At 44.7% G+C, this 23,813-nt stretch overlaps 1 protein-coding gene across 3 annotated transcripts in view; it reads left to right on the top strand.

Moving 5' to 3' along the window:
• Positions 1 to 23,813, top strand: part of ARHGAP26 (Rho GTPase activating protein 26) — a 771,897-nt gene that overhangs the window by 707,255 nt on the left and 40,829 nt on the right. For all 3 annotated transcript variants that reach the window (XM_082255674.1, XM_082255673.1, XM_082255672.1), the window contains one exon: positions 8,925 to 9,029. In XM_082255674.1, the coding sequence (XP_082111800.1) occupies positions 8,925 to 9,029 (105 nt within the window). The remainder of the gene's footprint in view (positions 1 to 8,924; positions 9,030 to 23,813) is intronic.

Genomic DNA, 23,813 nt, shown 5'->3' with positions numbered 1-23,813 from the left:
GTATCGGATGTAAGAGGTATGGAGGTGTCAGTAACACCAGTCTCCGGATCGGAGAAGCTGACTCTTTTTTTGGGGTAATGGCGATGCCAAGTGTTGGTTTTCTTCCATGTGTAAACGTTCTTTGTCTCGTAATCTATTTCATCCCTGAGTAGCTTCTCCTGTTTGCCTTTTATAGTGTCGGTCTCCAATCTATCTATTTTATCATTTAGATGTTGGTCAAACTCAACGAATGAAGTCGTATCCTTGAATGGTAACAAATCCGCTTGTAATTTAGAGATATCTTCATGTAATTTATCCAATTCAAGGGACTTTGAACTGACAATAAGTTTCATCAAATCAAACGAACATTTTGAAAGAGTGTCAGTCCATTCTTGTTTTAGATCTTCATTATATAATTCGAATGTTGGAAATTTTTTGATGCGGAGGCCTCTAGGGATTCGTGCAACGTCAATATATTCATTTAGGGTGGTTTTCTCCCAATATGCCTTCACCTCTTTCACCATCAATTTTTCCAGTTTATGAAAGGTAGTCTTGACCGAACAAGAAATGTCATCCTTTGTGTTTTTTAAAGTGGCTTGTGCATCGTGTCTGAGGGGGTTATTATTTAGCTGTCTGAGTGTCCGACTAGGAGGGGGTTGTTCCATGTCTGCTAAAAGTGCAGCCTGTCTGTCTTGCATATGCAGTCTCTGTATAACCGGAGAATATATACTTAGGAGATATTCAAAGGAACTCACCGGGCTGGCTGTATATCGCGGAGATGCAAGCAAAAACAAGGAAGAAAGCCGCTCAGGTGCAAGTTCAGCACTCGGTGCAGGTCAGATCCGCCATCCAGGCATATAGACATCCAAAAGAGAGAGACCGCACTCAAAGATGTTAGATAAAAATCCTTAGGACTCCTTTATTCTCCATAAATCCAATAGACAGCAGACAGACAGTGCAATACACGGACAGACGTGTCGGGTTGACGCGTTTCACGATAAAAATCGCTTATTCATAACCACACACCTTGAGACTGTGGATGCCAGCAACCTTTTGTAGATAAACCAAGTAAAAGGTGGATAGGAATGTAATTGCTTACACCCTGAGTTAATTGATACGAGAAGGCACACAGCTGTTCACTTAGCAATCCACAGTCTCAAGGTGAAGACATTTAATTACAAAACATGTCTTACTCCCTGCAGGGGGAGGGAGAAGAGTACATATAAACAATATAAAAACACAAGTTTAATAGAAAAAATACATATAAATACATGTGTATACATATATATATATAGCGGGCTGAAAGAATCAAAGAAATATAACAAGTAACACATGACATGTCATTAGAAACGCTGACAAAGGGGGAGCAGTGGTCGTATTGGATAGCGAGATATATAAACAAGAAGCTCTTAGACAGCTTGGAGATGTGTCTACATATCTCCTCTTAAAAGGTGATCCCACTAATAGCTTTAAAAAAGAGCTCACAGCTTTGATAGAGGAAGGTGTCTTTTTAGGCATTTTTTCCACCAAGGATGTTGATAAACTTGTTCCAGAGTTCCCCATCACGCCCATTTTCCACCATCTCCCAAAGGTCCACAAGGGTTTAGATCCGGTCCTGGGACGACCCATTGTCTCAGGTATCGGGTCCCTTTGTGAGAAACTTGGGGAATGGTTGGATGGGCAATTACAGTATCTAGCTCAAAATCTTCCAGGTTTTTTGAAAGATACCAAACATTTATTAAATGTCATGGATGATTTTATATGGAAGGAACACTATGTGTGGATTACATGCGATGTAACGAGCCTGTACTCGTCTATACCTCATAGTCTGGCACTACAGGCTATCAAAACCACTTTATCGCAGAGTACTAATCTCACCATTGATGTCCAAGCCTATATCCTTGAAGTGCTAAATTTTCTTCTGACACATAATTATTTTTCATTTGATGGGGATTTCTACCTCCAAAGGTGTGGGGCAGCGATGGGAGCTAAGTTCTCCCCCTCTCTCGCCAACCTTTACATGGGTTGGTGGGAGAGACCCCACATCTTTGGAGGTGGAAATCCCTTCAGAGATCAGATCGCTCTGTTTCTTAGATACATTGACGATCTGATCTTTGTCTGCCATCGGGACGTCAATATAGAGGCATTTCTGAAATACCTTAACAACAACTCTCTGAACCTTAAATTTACGGGACATAGTAGTCCAGATAGAATTGAGTTCCTGGATGTTGCCCTGAGCCACTCTAATGACAAGGTCATTACAAATTTGTACAGAAAACCACTTTCAGGGAACAGTCTTTTACATGCCAAATCCAGCCATCCTATACACACAGTCAAAGGAATACCTGTGGGACAGTTCCTACGATTACGCAGGATATGCAGTAACATCTTAGATTTTAAACTGGAGGCTGTTTCTCTACAAGCTAGGTTTCTTGCCCGGGGATACCCGAGATGGATGATCGATAGAGCTTATATCATAGCCCTTAACAGTGACCGCAATGACCTCTTGGATAATAATAGATCCCCTAATCCCAGAGACTATCGAGTTAATACCCGTAATCCCATGTTCCACAAACATGCCAACTATAAAGCAAATAAAAAATTCAATATATGTTCCAAATTTACCAGACCAGTTCCTTCCATCACACTATCCCTTCCCTATAGTTTGGAGTTTCAGAAAGTTAAAGCTATTATTCACAAACATTTACCACTCCTGAGCACTGATGACATCTGTGCCAATATACTAAACGGAGGGGTTAATATAGTGGCAAAAAGGGCAACAACTCTAGGTAACTCATTATCCCCTAGCCTATATCAATCCAACAAAAAAAATAATAACCAGTCCTTAACTTGGCTACACTGTAGGGGTAATTACAAATGCGGCATGACTGACTGTGTCACCTGTCCCCACATTATCCAAAAGAGTGTTTTCACCTCTTCTGCTAACAAAAAAATCTTCCATATGGATAAGTTTTTTAACTGCAATACACAGTATGTTGTATATCTCATAACCTGTAAAGCCTGTTTAATACAATATGTGGGTAGGACCACCCGCAGATTGAAGGACAGGTTCAGAGAGCATTTAAGTGACATTCGACTATTAAAGTCCACTAATGTGGCACGTCACTTTAATAATCATCATGGAGGGGATTCTACCTTGATACAGGTCCAAGTTATAGAGCGCATTACCAAACCAACTAGGGGCGGAGACATATTTCATCTGTTGTGTAAGAAAGAAGTCTCTTGGATTTTTAGATTACAAACTCGTATACCGCAGGGACTTAACTTCGAATGGGATGTCACTCATTTTTACGAGTGAGTTTCCCCTTCCTTTCCCTGCTTGTGAAATACTACCTAATTCTAGTTAATATGCATATATATGGTTGATTGTCTCCATTTGCACATTTAATTATATTTATTGAACTTCACTTCAAAATTCGGATTGTATGCTTGCAGTGTTTGCAATACAACACGATCTTTGGGTGTCTTTGATCCTCCAATAGACCGTCTTGTTTGCCTCCAAATTTGCTGTTCTTTATATATATCTCCTTTTTGCAGGGTTCTCGTAAGTTCATTGATTTTGAATTTTCTTTCTTTTTTATCTTTTGTTTTTTGCTCTTTGTTTTTCCTCTGGTCATAGCTCCATCTTATACTGATACACATTTGACCATTTTGCTGTGTTCCAGTTGATATTGTTGTGGTCGTCGTTGTCTCCAAGGCAATTGGCTATCAATGGGCCATATATATGCATATTCTTATACTTTGGCTGCATATTGTTGTCGTTTTTCATTGAGTGTCTGAGTGTCACACTATTGAACTATTGAATTTTTAGGTTTTAATACTCCATGGTTGGGGTTGTTTTCCTACTTTCTTGACACCGATCTCATGTTTTTTTTTTTTTTATTTATTTATATATATTTTTCTGCTCTACAGGACTTTACCATGGATGCACGTATATCATGTTTAATTTTGTTCATTTTTATATTTATTTTGATTATTCATCTGTTGTTTCTTGATATGTGCATCAGCTCCTGAATGCTATGAGCACAGTGCAACTATGGGACGCTCCAATTACAATAAACAACATTTTTTATATATGTTTTTTGGTTCCCATGTTCGCGCCTCCTTTTTGCATTATTTATGTGGATGCTAATCAAACCACATTATATTACTCTATATCACTTTATATATTAGAGATCGGTGTCAATGTAGACATTATACAATTTATATACGGGCTGTTCTTTGTAGGTGTCTGTCCTCTGGTGTCATTTTTTCCTACATAATAATGTTTATATTATATTTTTAGCTATCATTATTTGTTTTAATTTTTACATTACTCACTTTTCCTCTTTCGTCATTTTTCATACACACGCATATTTTTTTATATATAAATCATATACATTTTCATACTTTTAATTTAATCTATTTTATCTTTTATCTTCACATTCACTTTGTATGCCAGGTTCCATTTACTATTATTATTATTATTATTTTTAATTAATATTTCACAAGTGATACTGGGTTCACATTTTTGTTCACAATTTATATTTTATTAATCACATTATGTTTTTCATAATGTCATCACATCTTCACGTTATTTTTGCCCACATTATTATATATCGCTCACAATTTTATACATGTGTATCATTGGGTAATTTCATGCTCATACTTCTATACTTATGTTATATATATTTTTTCCTCATCCATTGATACGCTCAATTATTTATATTTATGTACAATATAAATTTCCCTTTTCATTGCTTCGGCTATGTTTTTCCCTTTTTTCAGGTTCTTACAGGTAACATTTATGGACAGGAGATCCTTTATTTTATATGGATATCTGTGTCTCTTCATTTATATTTTATTGCACCGACTCTACATCGCTGCCGATGGATTACTTGGAGAAACTCTTTTTCAAAAATTACTTTTGGATAAAGATAACTTTTATGTAGCTTTTATTGACTACCAGAGGACGGGCCCTATTAGTATACATGTCATGTGTTACTTGTTATATTTCTTTGATTCTTTCAGCCCGCTATATATATATATGTATACACATGTATTTATATGTATTTTTTCTATTAAACTTGTGTTTTTATATTGTTTATATGTACTCTTCTCCCTCCCCCTGCAGGGAGTAAGACATGTTTTGTAATTAAATGTCTTCACCTTGAGACTGTGGATTGCTAAGTGAACAGCTGTGTGCCTTCTCGTATCAATTAACTCAGGGTGTAAGCAATTACATTCCTATCCACCTTTTACTTGGTTTATCTACAAAAGGTTGCTGGCATCCACAGTCTCAAGGTGTGTGGTTATGAATAAGCGATTTTTATCGTGAAACGCGTCAACCCGACACGTCTGTCCGTGTATTGCACTGTCTGTCTGCTGTCTATTGGATTTATGGAGAATAAAGGAGTCCTAAGGATTTTTATCTAACATCTTTGAGTGCGGTCTCTCTCTTTTGGATGTCTATGTTTGGTGGTGGGTCAGTGATGGTCTGGGGAGGCATATCCATGAAGGGACGCACAGACCTCTACAGGCTAGACAATGGCACCCTGACTGCCATTAGGCATTGGGATTAAATTCTTTAACCCATTGTCAGAACCTACACTGGTGCAGTGGGTCCTTGGTTCCTCCTGGTAAACCACAATGCCCGGCCTCATGTGGCAAGAATATGCAGCCAGTACCTCGAGGATAAAGGAATTGATACCATTGAATGGCCCCTATGCTCGTCGGACCTAAATCCAATAAAACACATCTGGGACAATATGTTTCGGTCCATCTGACGCCGCCAGGTTGCACCTCAGTCTGTTCAGGAGCTCAGCGATGCCCTGGTCCAGATCTGGAAGGAAATAACCCAGGACACCATCCATCATCTCATTAGGAGAATGCTCCGATGTTGTTAGGCATGCATACAAGCACTTTGGGCCATACAATTAACTGAGTACCATTTTGAGTTGCAATGAAATTTCAGGAAAATGGACTAGCCTGCTGCATGATTTTTTTCACTTTGACTGTCGGGGTGTCTTTGAATTCAGACCTCTGTAGGTTGATAATTTTCATTTCCATCAAACAATGTGGCATTCTTTAGCTCCTAACACATTACCCAGTCCATATCCGTATCGATATCCAGCATGAGATTTTTCCCCGATTTGATCTAAAGTGTTTTCAAAGTGTTCCTTAAATTTTTTTTGAGAAGTGTATATGCCGCTCATTGGCAATACTATTCTAAATTATGTCCGCTTGTTGATAATGGATTTTTTTATTGGCAACTTTAGAACAGATTGACTGATAAAAGCTGAATTGGTTGGTGTGCTTTATTGCTTTTTTCACCTTGTTTAGTCAATAAGATCAATGGTGTATGTGTTGTAGAATACTTCATTAAACAGCATGTATCAGACGTCCAAAGGTTAATGCTTTTAAACAAAGCTCGGCTAAGCTCATTTGGTGTTTAGTGTGGATGATCTGGTCTTCTATGTTAGGAACTATTTTTGTTACATTTGTCAAAGTTAAAGCCCAACTCTTGCCTGCTTTTTTATTCCCCGCATACAATGGGGTTCTCCTTGTGTCCTTTCTCAATATAAAGCCTGGTATACTTTCGGGAGGGGAGGGGGAGGTATTTATTTTGTTCAACCCGCTGGTTGATCAAAAAAAAAAAAAAAAATGAACATCTATACCAGGGATCCTCATACTACGGCCCTCCAGCTGTTGCAGAACTACACATCCCATGAGGCATTGTAAAACTCTGACATTCACAGACATGACTAGGCATGTTGGGAATTGTATTTCGTGAACAACTGGAGGGCCATAGTTTGAAGACCCTTGATCTATACCAAGCTTTACCCATCACCTGCACAGGAACTGGGAGAAAAGTATTCTAGTGAGAACACTGACTTTATTCAACACCTGACAGGTTCTCTTGTTTCCCACCCTAGAACAGTGTTTTATTTCTGTCTTTCTCCTGTTTGGAAGATTTCCCTATACTTTCTGAAATGAGGACATTTTTACTGGAACAGGAAGCAAGAAGAATTTTTCCAAACCACATCTGGAACCCAAGAACATGAGAGCAGTTCTAATGCTTCCCATTCTAACTAAAACTAAGAAAAAATAAAAAAAATGTTACTTGCCATTGAGCTTTAACCACTTGTCGACCCGCCACAGTACATATACTGCAGTGGGGAAGCATGGGCAGTCACTGTAAAGTACACACACACACACACACACACACACACACACACACACACACCTTCTTGCAGATCCCAGATCGCTGTTTCCTATGCTTTAATTGGCCCACAGCTATCACATGGTACTTGGGCCAATCACAGCACCCTGTACCATGTGATTAGCTGTAGCCAATCATAGATCACTAGGGATCACATCTGTCACAAATGGTTAACCCATTCATGACAGTTGAGAATGTTGCTGTTGCAATGATCTTCATTGTATCTGCAAACAAAGTATAGTACAGTTTTACTATAGTGATACTGGACTACTCTGATAAGAGCATGTAAAAAAAAAAAAAAAGAAAAAGTGAAACATAAAAAAAAAAAATTAAATTATTTTTTTTCAATTTTTTTAAACACTTTTTATTAACCTTTTGTATAACATACTATCGCCAGTCAGTGTCCCTGATCACCACCACATCAGCCATATGATGATGCGGTACTGCACTGGTGACAATATTTAAAAAAAATATTTTATTAAATGTCTTTATTTTCAAACAAACTGTGGCAAAACTTAAAAAAACTTGCCATGCCTCTTACTAAATGCCTCAGACTGTCTACTTTCCAAAAAGGGATCATATGAGGGGTATTTGAACTGTCCTGGTACTTTACGAGCCTTAAGAAATGAGAAGGGCTGTCAGTACATCATGACTGATTCATTTTCAAATATATATATCATAGTTTGTGGACGTTATAACTTTCACACAAACCAATGAAGATCCACTTATTGGGATTTTTTTTTATTTTTTTATCAAAGATACGTAGAAAAATATCTTTTAACCTACATTTATAAATAAATATGATTTTATTGGATATGTTTTATAACTGAGAGTAGAAAATATTATTTTATTTTTCCATATTTTGGGGTTTTTCGTTTATTTCGCAAAAAATAAAAATCCCAGTGGTGCTCAATTTTTGTGAAAAATTATACAAATTTTCTCTGCGTACAGTATTGCATTACTGCGCAATTGCCAATTAAAGTAGCGCAGTGTTGAATAGCAAAAATGCCCTGGTTATGAAGGGGGTAAAACCTTCTGGGGCTCAAGTAAGTAAAAGCCAACTGTAGTTTTAAATTTTAGGTTGAAGGCGAGATAGAAACTTTGCCACTGGAAATGGGGGGAAAACCTCTGTAACAGGAAAACCTACTTCAGACACCACACAAAAAAAGTGCATGCAGCAAAACGTTTCCTTTTATTTAATTTCCAATTACAACTGTAATAGTCATATTACCAGTGTTAGTCTTTTTTTTTTTTCTTACTGTCTGCATCCTCATATATAATTCCGTTCTTGAAACTGCGCACTGTACCACAAATGAGTAATGAAGGTCTAGTTAATTATAAGACCAGCTTATGTCTGGAGAAACCCAGTTTTGGCTCTGTATCAAAGGCTGGAAATGTGCATTCCATAATATGGTTTTCTCAGCTACCCAGCTGTTATTTTCTCCTTAAGCAGTGCCTTAACAATCGTACACATTCATTTTTTGTGGTTTAACTGTCAACAACATATCTAACTCCAGCTGAAATTTAGTTTATACAGATTAGGATGTGAAGGGGGTGAAAGAGTGGAGCAATGTATTGTGATAAGCAAGTAAACAAAATAAAAATTGCATTTTTGCCCATAAAAATTTGCAAGAAAAATTGTACAAATAAAAATATTTTGGTGTAGTTTTAGGATATTGAGTGTAATCATTTTTAACATGGATTTTTTTTTTTCTTTGGTCAGCTCACTAAACCCAAGTCCAACATCACCACTGACTTGCCCAATGTTTTCTGCTCCATCAAGCCCTATGCCGACATCTTCAACATCGAACGATTCTTCACCGACAAGGTCAGTTAATGAAAATGTTCCACTCTGATGTATTTTCGTTTGTATTCTCTTGTTGTGACTCTTGTATTGCAAACAGACTGTGACAGATTGTGCAAATAGGGGGTAAAAGCGTACTAACAAAGAGTGCAGATCCTACAGCAGTGCAACTCCTCAAATAGATGCAAGCAGAAGACAGTGGTAGAGTCTGCTGCTTAGAACAGGCTTAGACAAACACATTTTAACCACTTGCTATCCAGCCATTGCACTTAAAGCCGAGTTCCACCCAAAAGTGGAACTTCCGCTTTAGGCATTCTAACCCCCTGACATGCCAGGTTTGGCATGTCATTTTTTTTTGGGGGGAGCGGGTACCTAGTTTTGACAGGTACCCGCTCCCACTTCCGCTCGGAGCGCCGCGGCGCCCTGAACGGAAGTTCTCCTCTCCCCCTCCCTCCCTGCAATCTTCTGGGACATGTCAGAGGTCCCAGAAGATTGCCGGCCAATCAAGACGCGCAGCGCGACTCGCGCATGCGCAGTGGGTACCCGGCTGTGAAGCCGCAAACTGTCACAGCCGGGTGCCCACAGCAGTGATGCCGGCGCCGCCGAGGGAGAGGATCGAGGCTTCGGGCGGCCGCATCGCTGGACCGTTGGACAGGTGAGTGAATGGCTGGAACTCCGCTTTAAACTGCCGGATCAGTGTTCCTGAACACCACCAGACCAATGCAGCCAACAACAGTGTTCCTGATTGCCACCGCATGGGTCCCAGTATTACCAGACCAGTGTAGACCAACAATAGTGTTCCTGATCACCACCACACCAGTGGCAGTAACCCAAACTAAGGCAGCCAGCAACAGTGTTCCTGATTGCTGCCACACCAGTCCCAATGTCACCAAACCAATGTAGCCAGCAACAGTGTTCCTGATCACCACCACAACAGTCTCAGTGTCACCAGATCAGTGTAAATCATTAACAAAGTTCTGATCACTAGCCACACCAGTGCTAATGTCATCAGGACCAGTGCAGCCAGTAACTGTATCCCTGACCGCCGCCATACCAGTCCCAGTGCTTCCATACCAAAATGTAAGCAATGAGATTTAAAAATTACAGTCACATGGCAAAATCTATTCTTATCCTTGTAATAATGCTTTGTAAATTGAGCCAAATACGTTATATTGAGCTCAACAGAAATTATTTAAGTGTGCGATCACACTAGTGCAGTACAGTACAATTATGTTAACAGGCTTTAAACAGAACTAAACTCCCCTTGCCAGTGCCAAAATCTTTACCAAGCCTTTTCCCAGATTCAGGGTCTTCTACCATAACTTTGGCTGTGCCGGAACTGCATAACTTCCACACCTGCACATGAGATTTCATTCATTGCACGAATGCCCAGTTCATAGTACATTATAAAGTAGACTGTGAACAGGCAAGTAAGTTAGATCGAATGTCTCTTCTGCAATAAATAGCCTTCCAGCTTGCATTTTTTTTTCTGCTTAGTTCCATTTTATAGAATAATTCCCACCACAATTGCTTACATTGTTTTGCCTCTTTGTACGGTGCCTTGCAAAAGTATTCACCCCCTTAGCATTTTTCGTGTTTTGTTGCCTGAACCTGGAATTAACATGGATTGTTTGAGGATTTACATTATTTAATTTACAGAACATGCCCACAACTTTGAAGATGTTTTATTTTTTTTTTTTTATTGTGACGCAAACAACAAATAGGACAAAATAACAGAAAAGGTCAACGTGCATAACTATTCACCCTCCTAAAGTCAATACTTTGTAGAGCCACCTTTTTGCGGAAATCACAGCTCCAAGTCGCTTTGGATAAGTCTCTATGAGCTTGCCACATCTTACCACTGGGATTCTTTCCTCCTTGCAAAACTGCTCCAGCTCCTTCAAGTTGGATGGTTTGCGCTTGTGAACAGCAATCTTTAAGTCTGACCACAGATTTTGTGGTCTGGGCTTTGACTAGGCCATTCCAACACATTTACATGTTTCCCCTTAAACCACTCAAGTGTTGATCTAGCTGTGTGTTTAGGGTCATTGTGCTGCTGGAAGGTGAACCTCCATCCTAGCCTCAAATCACGCACAGAGCACCATCCACCTTTCCCTCAACTCTGACCAGTTTCCCAGTCCCAGCTGCTTAAAAACATCCCCACAGCATGATGCTGCCACTACCATGTTTCACTGTGGGGATGGTGTTCTTTGGGTGATGTGATGTAATGGGTTTGCGCCAGATATAGCGTTTTCTTTTGATGGCCGAAAAGTTCAATTTTAGTCTCATCAGACCAGAGCACCTTCCTCCATACATTTTGGGAGTCTCCCACATGCCTTTTCACAAACTCAAAACGTGCCATTTTGTTTTTTGCTGAAAGTAATGGCTTTCTTCTGGCCAATCTGCCATAAAGCCCAACTGAATGAAGCGTACGGCTTATTGTCCTCCTATGTACAGATACTCCAGTCTCTGCTGTGGAACTCTGCAGCTCCTCCAGGGTTACCTTAGGTCTCTGTGCTGCCTCTCTGATTAATTCCCTCCTTACCCGGTCCGTTTTGGTGGGCGGCCGTCTCATGGCAGGTTTGCCATGTTCTTTCCATTTGGTTATGATAGATTTGGTGCTCCTGGGGATCATCAAAAATGTGTATATTTTTTTTATAACCTAATCCTGTCTTGTACTTCTCAACAACATTGCCCCTTACTTGTTTGGAGAGTTCCTTGGTCTTCGTGGCAGTGTTTGGTTAGTGGTGCCTCTTGTTTAGGTGTTGCAGCCTCTGGGACCTTTCAAAAAAAGGTGTGTATTTGTAATGACAGATCATGTGACACTCTTAGATTGCACACAGGTGGACATCATTTCACTAATTGTGACTTGTGAAGGTAATTGGTTGCACCAGAGCTTTTTTTTTTTTTTTTTTTTTTATAAACAATTTATTGAAAAGAATAAAAAAACGCACATTAACAAGTGATGGCAATATAGTACAGTCAACAGACATAAGTACAAATAACAGTGTACATCCAAAATAACCACAAACTGTATCAGGGCGCAGAGAGATGCCATCTGCGGAAGATACTAAAAAATAAACAAAGCAAAAGTGACCCAGCCTCGTACAATACATGGCCAAAAATTCAGTATATTATTGCAAATACAGAGGGCCACTGCGGCGTAGATAAACATCCCCGCCGCATGGGCCGAAACCAATGCGTTACGGGGTGCAGTGCAATCATATGGGGTATTGGGAATCAGGGGGTAAGGGAGTACTGATGAAGGGAGAGCATTCCGACCCCTCAAACATGGGAAGTGAGGATGAGGGCAGTCAGGAGGCATGAAAATGAATGTCCTGGATGGGGCACCTCCGAATCGGACACCCCCAAGGGGAACTCACTGTGTCCAGGGCCGGGGGCGCACCACCCATACATGTAGATAGACCGCCCAACGCTGCACATGGGTACGGTAGGCAACAGGAGGTAGGGGAGAGGGGGGTCACAGGGAGAGCAGGTGGGGGTGGAGGAAGCCGAGAGCGTCATGAGACAGTGGGGGAAGAGAGCAATAGCATAAGAAGAGGGGATAGAGGGATAGAGAGAGCACACTAGGTAGGGAGAGTAGAAGGGGGATAGAAAATGGAGAAAGGAGGAGAAGAGGAGTGCGGGCGCACTCCCCCGCAAGACGACCGGGAAGCAAGTGGGGTGTGGCGAGCTAACGACAGACTATGTATTCATCAGGCGACGGTGGTCATCCGATGCAGCAAAGTCGATGCCCAAATGTCATAAAATTTGGAGGGAGTGTCAAGAGCTTGAAACGTGAGATCTTCCATACGGGCGATCCTTCCAACCCTCCGCAGCCAATCAGCTACAGTGGGTGGGGAGGGAGACAGCCATAGGCACGGGATGCACATGTTGGCGGCAGAGATTAAATGGAAGACCAGAGACCTCCTGTACGTCCGCTGAGGGAGGGAGGAATGATGGAGGAGGAATTGTGCCGGGCTGAAATCCAGCGTATAAGTAGTGATACGAGTTATGAGGGCATGTATCGCCTTCCAAAAGGGCTGGATCCGCGGGCAGTCCCACCAGATATGTAGGAGAGATCCTGTATGGAGGCGGCAACGCCAGCAAAGGGAGAGGAGGTCCGCCGACATTTTATGCAAAAGTTCAGGAGTCCTATACCAGTGTGCGAAGATTTTAAAGCCAGTCTCCTGTGTGAGGACGTTCCTGGAACCCTTGTGAATGTGAAAGAAGATTCGCTCCCAATCATCATCCGACAAAGTTTTGGCGGTGATCTCCTCCCACTTAGCCCGTAAACGGACGAGGCGAGGCGGAAGTTGCAAAGAGATGAGGGAGTATAGTAGGGAAATAAGATGCCGTTGCGGGTCCGACGATCTGCATAGGGTCTCAAAGGGGGTGAGATCCCTAGACCAGCAGGAGACATCAGGGGTATGTAGGAAAAAGTCTCTGAGCTGCAAGTGATTGAAGAAGCGAAGCTGAAAGTCCGGGTATTTCTGTGCCCAATCATGGAGAGAGAGCAGTGAGCCCGCTTGAAAGCAGTGTTCGGCCCTGCATGGAGCGTCGGAGGCAGAACCCTGCGGGGGGATGTAGGAGAGGCCCGGAGGGAAGTCCGGATTTTGAACAAGGGGTACCATAGGGCCAGGCGAGGATGCCAGGCGCAAGGTCTTGCACAGCTTGCGAAAGATTACGATCGTGGGGTTGATGGTCGGGTGCTTGTAGCACACCGTCGGAAAGGAAGGCGTCGAGATCCAGGGCAGGTGTTGAACAGGGATGGGGGAGAAAGAGTCTTCCAACGCGACCCAAGCTTTGACATGATGATGTTTGTGCCAGTCCACCACCCTTGCCAGGTGGCAGGACCAATAGTATCTCTGAAGGTGCGGCAATCCCAGGCCACCCATCTCCTTCGGGGCAGTCAAGACGTGCCAAGACAGCCTGGGGCGTCTCGAGCGCCAGATAAAGGATGTGCATGCGGAGCGATACGAACGAAAAAACGCTGGAGGGAGCTTTAAGGGGACGGCTTGCATAGTGTAGAGAAGCCTAGGAAGAACATTCATTTTGACCACTGCAATCCTGCCGAACCAGGAGAAGGAGCCAGATTCCCATTTAGAGAGGTCTGCTTTTATAGACTGCAACAGTGGCAGGTAGTTGCGTGAGTAAAGGTCAGCAAGAGTTGAAGGGATTTGGATGCCTAGGTATGTGATAGCAGAGGGTTCCCAGCGGAAAGGGAAGTTGTCCTTGCAGAACTGTACTTTGCATGGCGGGAGGGATATATTCAGGGCCTCTGATTTTGCGTAATTAATTTTGAGGTTGGATAAGAGACGAAAGGCGTCAAGGTCCCGGAGAAGGTTAGGTAAAGAGATTGCAGGGTTCGTCAAAAACAGCAACACATCGTCGGCGAAGGCCGCTAGCTTATAGGTTTTATGGGCTATAGTTATACCGTTTATATCGGGATTAGAGTTAATGCGGCGGAGGAGGGGCTCAAGGGTAATGATGTATATCAATGGGGAAAGGGGGCAACCCTGTCGGGTCCCATTCGACACGGAGAAGGCGTCCGACAGGCTCCCGTTGACCCGTACCCTAGCCGAGGGCGACGAGTAAAGAGCCCGTATAAAGTTCAACATGCGACCAGCGATGCCCAGAGACTCCAATGCTGCAGTCATGTAGTCCCAGGCAACCCTGTCGAACGCCTTCTCCGCGTCGAGCGAGAGGAAGAAACCAGGCGTGCCAGAGGAAGTCATCCAATGGTGGATGTTGAGTGCCTTGAGAGTGTTATCCCGGGCCTCGCGGCCGGTGACAAAACCCACCTGGTCGAGCGAGATGACATCCGGAATGTGGGGTAGCAGGCGGTTCGCCAGTACCTTGGCGTAAAGTTTGATGTCAACGTTGAGGAGGGAAATTGGCCTGTAATTGGAGACCAGGGACGGGTCCTTGCCGGGTTTAGGAATGACGGTAATGTGAGCTTCCAAGTAGTCTGGGTGCAAAGTAGGGGAATCAGAGAAGGAGTTGAAAGCCGCAAGCATTGGGGAGGACAGGATATCCCCGAAGGTCCGGTAGTATCCCACCGTCAAGCCATCCGGGCCCGGACACTTCCCCGGTTTAAGTTGTTTGAGTGCAGAGTGCAGTTCGGGGGAGGAGATGGGCGCATCAAACTCCGCCAAGGCTTCCGGTGAGAGGGGAGGGGGGGAATATTTCTGCAAGAATGCCTTAATATGTGCTGTTCTGTCTGCAGGGGGGACTTCAGGGTCTGGGATATCCAGGTTGTATAACGCACGGTAATACGTAAGGAACTGTTGAGCGATAGCACTGGTGGAGGTGACCTTCCCGCCACGCGGGTCCATGATCGAGTGGATCGTCCTTGCCGCCCGTCGAGTCTGAAGCGCTCTGGCCAGAAATTTGCCCGATTTGTTACCATAGTCATAAAACAGACGTTGCTGTAAAGCGAATTTACGTTGCGTTATAAAGCCCAATTCTGTGAGGAGGTCTTGTCGGGTTTGAGTCAGTTCAGTCAGAGTGTGTGCGGCTAGAGTGAGCTTGTGCGCGCGTTCCAGGGAATGGATGCGGTTAGTGAGGGTAGCAATATGAGCCCGTCGTTCCTTGTTGCGTTTCGCAGCCATGGCAATAAAAACGCCCCTAATGGTGCACTTATGGGCCGCCCACAACGTAGCAGGGGTCACATCAGGTGTGGCGTTATGGGCAAAATACTCTCGCAGAGCAGAGGTCAGTTCCGCGATATATACCGGGTCGGTCAATAGGGAGTTGTCCAGGCGCCAGGAGCGGGAGCGACCAGGGTCGGGCTGTAGGCAGAGGGAGATGGTGATAGGGTGGTGGTCAGACAGAAACATAGGATCAATGGACGCAGAGCGCAAAGAAGAGAGGGCAGCCTGGGAAAGAAAGAGATAATCAATCCTGGAGTATTTATTATGGGGGTGCGAGAAGTACGTGAAGTCCTTGGTGTCCGGGTGCAACGTCCTCCAAGCGTCATGAAGCAGAAGGTCTCTAAGGAGAGTCTTAATTGCTCGCAAGGCGGAGTACGGTAAGGAGGAGGAGCCCGAGGAAACATCCAGGAGGGGGGAGAGGGCTACGTTGAAATCCCCACCCACTACTAAAGTGCCCGCCTGAAATTCGGTCAAGCGAACAAGCGTTGCCCGGAAAAAGGGTACGGGGCGTTTGTTTGGGGCGTAAATGTTCGCTAGCGTAAAGAGTTGACCACGTATGGTGCCCTTAAGGAAAAGAAAGCGTCCCTCTTGGTCCGAGACAGAATCTTGTAGCGTCCACGGACAGTTTTTAGAGACCAGTATAGAAACTCCCTTAGACTTAGAAACGCTGGACGTTGAGTGATAAACCGTCGGGAAGGAGCGATCGTAAAGGCGGGGAGTTTTATCCGAGCGGAAATGGGTTTCTTGCAGAAACACCACGTCCGCCTTAGCCTGACGCGCATAAAGCAAGAGCTTAGATCTACGCTCGGGAACGTTCAAGCCCCTGACATTAAGGGAAAGGATTTTCAAAAGTGGGTCCGGCGCATGCATCCCGGGGGAGTGCGCCACACGCCCCTTAGAGGAGGCAGGCATGGTGGTCAGCTTAGAGGAGAGAGAAATAGGGAGGGGAGAGGGGGAGAGGGCAGAGAGGAGGAAGAGCAGAGGAAGAGGAAAAGAAAGAAAGAAGGGTGCGGGGGATGAGAAGGAGAAGGAAGGTTAAGACGGGGAGGAGGGGGCAAGGGGGAGGAAAGGCTGTGGGAACAATCCGGTGGCAGGAGGTCCTGCCTACCTGTCAAGCACGGAAACAACAATGGGGGAGGTAGTGTTTAAGTGCAATGAGTGCCGTTAAGCTGACAATTGTAGTCAACCGTAACACACTAAGGGGGTTGGATAAAACCTAACCTGGAGGGCACACGTGAGATCCTGTTTCCACACTCGGGTGGGAGAGAGGAAAAAAAAAGGAAACAGGAGAAAAACGGGTAGAAACAGGAACCAACTGACTGTGTGCCCCGCCGACGGACAAAGAAAAGGGGATGCAAAAAGGGGAGAGACATTAACGATGAACAAGATGCAAATGCCCACAGGGATAGGGGAAGGAGTCCCGTATAATCAGTGCAACAGTATAAACCTGGCATGGGGTAAACTAGAGAACCGTTGTGGTGTATAACACATACCATGAAAAGTAGCCGGTCACTCACGTGCCTCCGGGGTCACTGGTGTCACACACCACAAGGCCAGGAGCGAGTTAGCAAAACATAACCAAAATCTGGAGGCCCCTGGATGGGGCATGGCAGGACCACCACCCCCGATGGACGTCCGTCACCAGGGAGGGTGGGCCCCCCACTGCTTACAACATTAGCATTGTAAGGTCACTAAAACATAGACACATATTATGAAGTCCATCCTCCAAGCATATATCACACAAGAGAGGTCCGGTCGACTCCCCGGGGGCGGAAGGGATCCGCCCGGAACAGGCAAATCCCCCCCTGCACGACCCCGGGCAACCCACCCGACCCCCCAAGCTAGCATTATCCAGGGAAATATCAACACATTACGATAAACATTGAATTAGGCAACATTGCTATTGTCAACAGCGCCACCACATCCCGCGGACCACCTGAATAGGGTATACCTGGCATGTCCGATAGAAACCGAAAACCCAAAATCCAAAATCCAAAAGCCAACCCTCCCCAACCCAACCCCCACCCAGTGCAAAAGTAATCCGGTCCATATAAAGCACCGCAGCAGTCGGGAAGCCTGCAAGGTCCATAACCACTAGGCTGTGGTAACCGGGGGGGCGGGGTAGTAAAAGGAAGTCCAACAGAGGTAAAGCGACCATTAGTCAGCAAATAGCATGAACAGGCAGGGCACATAAAGGGTCTACGTTGCTGCGGATGCCAAAAGGCGAGATCTAAGCGGCAATATGCCAGTGCCTTGGGGGGGGGGAGGACCAGGGAGGGGGAGGCTGGCCGCCCGACCCTGGCAAGCATGGGTGGGCATACATCTGCGTTCAACGGTCAGGAGGGCAGGACAGTTAGAATACAGGGGCGCTGGACAATACATAAGCATTGAGTCAATGAGCAGTCCGAGGATGTTCATAAGGCACATCGGCTAGGCACGTGGAGTGGAGGTAGGACGGATCATAGCCAGCCAAAACATGGGACGAGGAAACAAATAAACGTGGGCTCCATGGATAAAGGGGGAGAGTGGCCAGTCCAGTGAACTACGGGAGAACAAGGAGTGGGCAAGGGAGCATATAACGTGAAAAACAGTGATACTTGCCAGACGATCATTGGTGTCCCGACCATCAGTCACCTTGACGAGGCTTCCTTTGCTTGGGAGGTTTTGTGGGACTCGCCGCCAATGGCGGTATCTGCAGAGCTGCGAGGGGCCTGAGTGGTGAGGGTGAACGAGGACGCCTGAAACGAGAATCATGGGCCTCCATAGGTTCCTCTCTGGGCGTTGGTGCTGCTGGCGGACCCCCACGGAATGCAGCGTACCAGTTAGGGACATCAATCAGCGGGAGCCCCATGGCGGCACAGAAGTGTGGGAGTTCCTCCGGGACCCTCAGGAGAGCCGTACGGCCTTGCGCGGTGGCTGACGAGCAAAAAGGAAACTTCCATTTATATGGTATCCCCTTCAGCCTCAATGCTTCCAGCAGAGGGCGCAGATCTCTGCGGTGCTGCAAGGTTATGCTGGAGAGGTCTTGATAGATGTGAATAACAGCACCCTCATGTTCCAAATTGGCCCTGTTCCTGGCCTTTCGCAAGATCTCCTCTTTTAATTTGTAATCCACTAGGCAGCAGACCACGTCCCTGGGAGGGTCGCCATCCCTGCCCCTGGGGCGCAGCGCACGATGTATCCGCTCCATGTCTATGGGGGATTGCATGGGGCGATCAAGGAGGGTATTAAAAATACCTGTGACAGCAGGGGCGACCATGTCGGGTTCCACAGATTCGGGGAGACCACGTACCCGCAGATTGTGACGTCTACCCCGATTGTCCAAGTCCTCCATATGCCGTTGAAGCTCCCTAAGCTGCAGGGAGTGAGAATCCACCGCACGTGTGACAGACCGTAGCACTCTGTCATGCTGTGCTGTGACAGTTTCCATGCCCTGCACTCGGCCGGTCAGGCTTCTCATCTCCTCCCTCAGGTCATGGATCGCAGAGCCCAGCGTGTCCTTAATGTCGGCTGCGATCATCCGGAGGTCTGCCATCGTCACCGAGGGAGGAGGGGGGGTCGGCATAGCGGGTGGATCGGTGGCCGAGGCTGTAGCCGCAGCATAGGAGCGAGCAGGCTGCGAAGTTTGTGTGGAGGAGGGCGCCAAGCTGCCTGTGAGCGCCATGTTTGTCCCCTGGGTCCGGAACATTTCAGGGATGCTTTGGCTCAGCTGAGCCCCTGTGTCCCTCGGGGAACGTGATCGGGTGGCAGAGGAAGCCCGGGAGGTGGATCCCATCGTTGTCGGGCAGTGAAGCACCCGGGTCTCTCCAGCTTATGGATGCTGTTGTCCGTGTCGGCGGGAGCGCAGGGATCAGGCAGCCATCTCCGTGCGAGGTCAGACCACGCCCCCACCAGAGCTTTTTTTGAGCTTCAATTTTTCTGTTTTCTATTTCTAAAAAATAGTTTTATGTATTCAATTTTTCGCATTTCACTTCACCAACTTAGACTATTGTGTTCTGATCCATCACATAAAATTCAGATTAACAAAACATTGAATTTAAGGCTGTAATGTAACAAAATAGGTAAAGAATCAAGGGGAGTGAATACTTTTTCAAGGCACTGTACTTTGTCCCATGTTGCTTGGTGCTTCAAAAGCCTAGTTATGAGATAACAATCCAGAAGAAACATGCAGCAAATGAATGTTGGAGAAAAGTCAAAAATGCTTCTATCAATTCTTGCAGTGGATCAGTGACTCATAAAATATTGGAGCCCCTGGATCAGCATGACAGGCATACAGTTAGCATTCTGAACAGGGGAGGGCGCTCTACATATTTGATTGATACTTTACATTTGCAAATATTATGCTTTTTTCCTACAAAAAGGAAGTTAAAAAAAATAGCATCAGTTGAATTTGATTATTTTCCTGTATACATGCGAGCCATTACAGTAGGGAATCCGAGAGTAAAACCGGGACATGCTGTAAAAAAAAAACCTGCATCTATCCCTATCTTGCTAAACAGGCTTTTACAGTATGCTGTAGGGTGAAATTTTATGCACCAAAGGGGCAGAAAGAAAGTTAAGGAATCCATTCTTGGCCCTATGCCATACTTTCAGGCCAAACCAAATAAGAACAGTATTAGAGCTAGTTCGTGCCCTTAAAATCTCATCAGGGTTAGAGCGGTGTTACAGCGGCCAGAATATCGCAGCTCTTACATCATCTGACAAGGCTCTCCAATGTGCCAGATGCACAGTAACAGTAACCAAAATACATATAATGTCAAATGGTGTTTTCTACAAAGCAACAGCAAGCACAGTAGTTGTAATGAAAGCTCTGGCTTTATAAGCATTAATTCACAATTGGGCTGTGTGATCTGGATTTGGATAAAGTGGTAGTATTTTAGGTGTATTTTAAATGCTAGAGACAGAGTATCAACCAAAAATCCAGAAAAAAAACACATGATACAAATGTTATAAATTGAGTTGCAGTTCAGTGAGTAAAATAAGTATTTGATCCCCAAGCAAAACATGACTTAGTGCTTGGTGGAGAAACCCTTGTAGGCAAGCACAGAGGTAAGATGTTTCTTGTATTTGGTTAGAAGGTTTGCACACATCTCAAGATGGATTTTGGTCCACTCTTCTTTACAGATGTCCTCTAAATCCTTAAGGTTTCTTGGCTATCACTTGTCAACTCCCTCCATAAATTTTCTATAGGATTAAGGTCTGAAGACTGGCTAGGCCACTCCATGACCTTAACCACCTCAAAATCGGGCATTCTTACCCCCTTCCTGCCCAGGCCAATTTTCAGCTTTCAGCACTTTGCATGACCATTGCTGGTCGTGCAAAACTGTACCAAACTGAATTTTTTTTATCATTTTCTTCACACAAATAGAGCTTTAGTTTGGTGGTATTTATTCACCCCTGTTTTTTTTTTATTTTTTGCTAAGAAAACGAAAAAAGACCAAAAGTTTAAAAAAAAAAAAAAAAAAGATTTTCTTGTAAAAAGGTAATTTTTCTCTTTCACTGGTGTGCGCTGATGAAGCTGCACTGATGAGCATCGATGAGGCGGCACTAAAGGGCACTCATGGGGTGGCACTGATGAAGAGGCATTCATTTGCAGCACTGATGGGCACTGATAGATGGCACTTATAGGCAATTATGGGCGGCGCTGAAAGGCAGAACTGTTGGGCACAGACTGGTGTCACTGTTGGGCACAGACTGGTGTCACTGTTTGGCACAGACAGGTGTCACTGTTTGGCACAGACAGGTGTCACTGTTTGGCACAGACAGGTGTCACTGTTTGGCACAGACAGGTGTCACTGTTGGGCACAGACAGGTGTCACTGTTGGGCACAGACAGGTGTCACTGTTGGGCACAGACTGGTGTCACCGATGGGCACAGACTGGTGTCACCGATGGGCACAGACTGGTGTCACTCATGAGCACAGAGTAGCATCACTGATGGGCACTGTTGGGGCTGCATTGTAATCAGGGCACTGATGGTCAATGCCCTGATTATCTTTACAGTTCTCCTCTGTGAGGAGATGCCGCTGATCGGCTCGCCTCTCCTCACACTCTTTCAGCGTGAGGCAAGGAGAGCCGATAAACGGCATCTCTTTTTTACATGTGATTCACTATGATTGGACACAGCAGATCACATGGGTAAAGGGCTGTGGCCACAGCTCTTTGCTGAGATCAGGGTCGGTACACGCCTGCCGCCACGGGATTGCAGCCAAACTGGCCGTCATCATATCCCACAACAAGAGCCGCCCCACTCCACCGTAATTTGTCTATACAGAGGGCAGGAGGTGGTTAATGTGCTCCTTCTTGAGCCACTCCTTTGTTGCCTTGGTGGTATGTTTTTGGATTGTCATGCTGGAAGACTCGTCCACGACCTATCTTCAGTGTTCTGAATATTTTACAATACATGGCTCCATCCATTGGCCCCTTAATGCGGCAAAGTCAGCCTGTACCTTTAGCAGAGAAACAGCCCCAAAGCATAATGTTTCCACCTTCACACTTGACTGTAGGGATGGTGTTCTTAGGGTCATAGTCAGCATTTTTCTTCCTCCAAACACAGCGAGTTGAGTTAATGCCAAAGAGCTTAATTTTGGTCTCATCTGACCACAGCATATTCTCCCAATCCTTTTTTTGAATCATTTAGATGTTCATTTGCAAACTTCAGACGGGCCTGTACGTGTGCCTTCTTGAAGAGGGGGACCTTGTGGGCAGGATTTTAGTCCATGGTGGTGTATTGTGTTACCAATGGTTTGTCTGGTGACTGTGGCCCCAATTGCCCTAGGGTCATTCACAAGCTCCTCCCTCTTTTAGTGCTGTCCCTTGGTTTGTTCCCCTTTGGATTAGAGCAATCCATACTCTCTGATACTGTGACAGGAAAGACTGTGAGGCTGGGGGTGCCGTTCTGTGAGACGAGACAAGCGAGCGCCATCTTACTTGTCCCTGAGCTGCCATTTTATAAGTGCCAATGGCGGCTGTGGCGGGTGCAGTGTGTGGATCTCTTCCTCGTGCTGGCAGAGAGGGAGATCTAAGCGGCCATTACAGTGTGCGGCCAAGCTCCGCCCCCCTCCCTTCATTTATTTTTAAGTTGGCAAATAATTATTTTCCCCACTATATAGTACATATATGTGGGTGATGCTGAAGCAGCAGCAGTGATATATATTCATTGTCTTTTGTTTTATGGGGGGAGGGTGGGTTTATATACTCGCTTGCCTATTTTTGTTTGGCAAAGCGCTGCTGAGATGAACACATTGGGGGTGATGTATTTCCAAAACCTTGTGTGCACACACAGAATGTAGTGTAGCTGTGCGTAGTATGTTTACGTGATATTAAAACTTCGGTATGTAGTCTTATGCAGAAGCTGTGCATACATACTGCAAGTGCCCAGAGTAAGGTCAGTATTCTAACTTAAAATTATGTTTGGCATCACCCATATTGTTTGTATTTTAGATAGAGAGAAGAATTAGATCCTCTGTCCAGCTACTTTCTGGGGGAGATGCAGTGTTCAGCATAAATGAGTACACCCCAACAGATTTGTCAGAAAACTTTTACTTTCCTTTTAGAATCAACATTTTCTTTTGACCACTATACTACAAAATACTTACACAAATGCTGGCCATTGATTGCAGCCAAGATTTGTTCATTTGCACACACAAAAAGGTATTTTTCCTAACAAGATCATTCAAGACCATACACCCCCATGAAAGTCTTAGGAGCAAAGCTAAATTTTAGAAAACAAAGTCCTGATTAACAAGAATTAAAATACAGTTGACTGTAATGTGTCCAGCAGACAGTTGATTATAAAACGCATTACTTAACAAAGAAAACCCCTTCCCATTTCATGCTGTGAGCAATGGCACCACCTGGAAGAGAAGTGTCACAAGGCCTGAGAAAGAAAAACATTTCTTTACACAAGAATGGTGAAGGCTACACGAAGATCTGCAAAGCTTTACTTATCAGTCAGATTACTGTGAAAAAATTGATACAAAAATTTAACAAAGATGGAACTGCAACCATCTCGACATACAGGCCGTCCACAGAAGTTAACACCTCGGCAACAACTTGCCATGCAAGTTTACTGCAGTTAAAGCGGAGTTCCGGCCTCGGAAACTTTTTCAATAAAAATACCCCCGGGACAGTCAGGGCTAGTACATTTCATA

The sequence above is a fragment of the Pelophylax lessonae genome (assembly GCF_965119305.1).
Source record: "Pelophylax lessonae genome assembly, chromosome: 4".
Lineage (NCBI taxonomy): Eukaryota > Metazoa > Chordata > Amphibia > Anura > Ranidae > Pelophylax > Pelophylax lessonae.
Note: the sequence above shows the minus strand (reverse complement) of the source record. Positions and strands in the feature narration are given on the sequence as shown.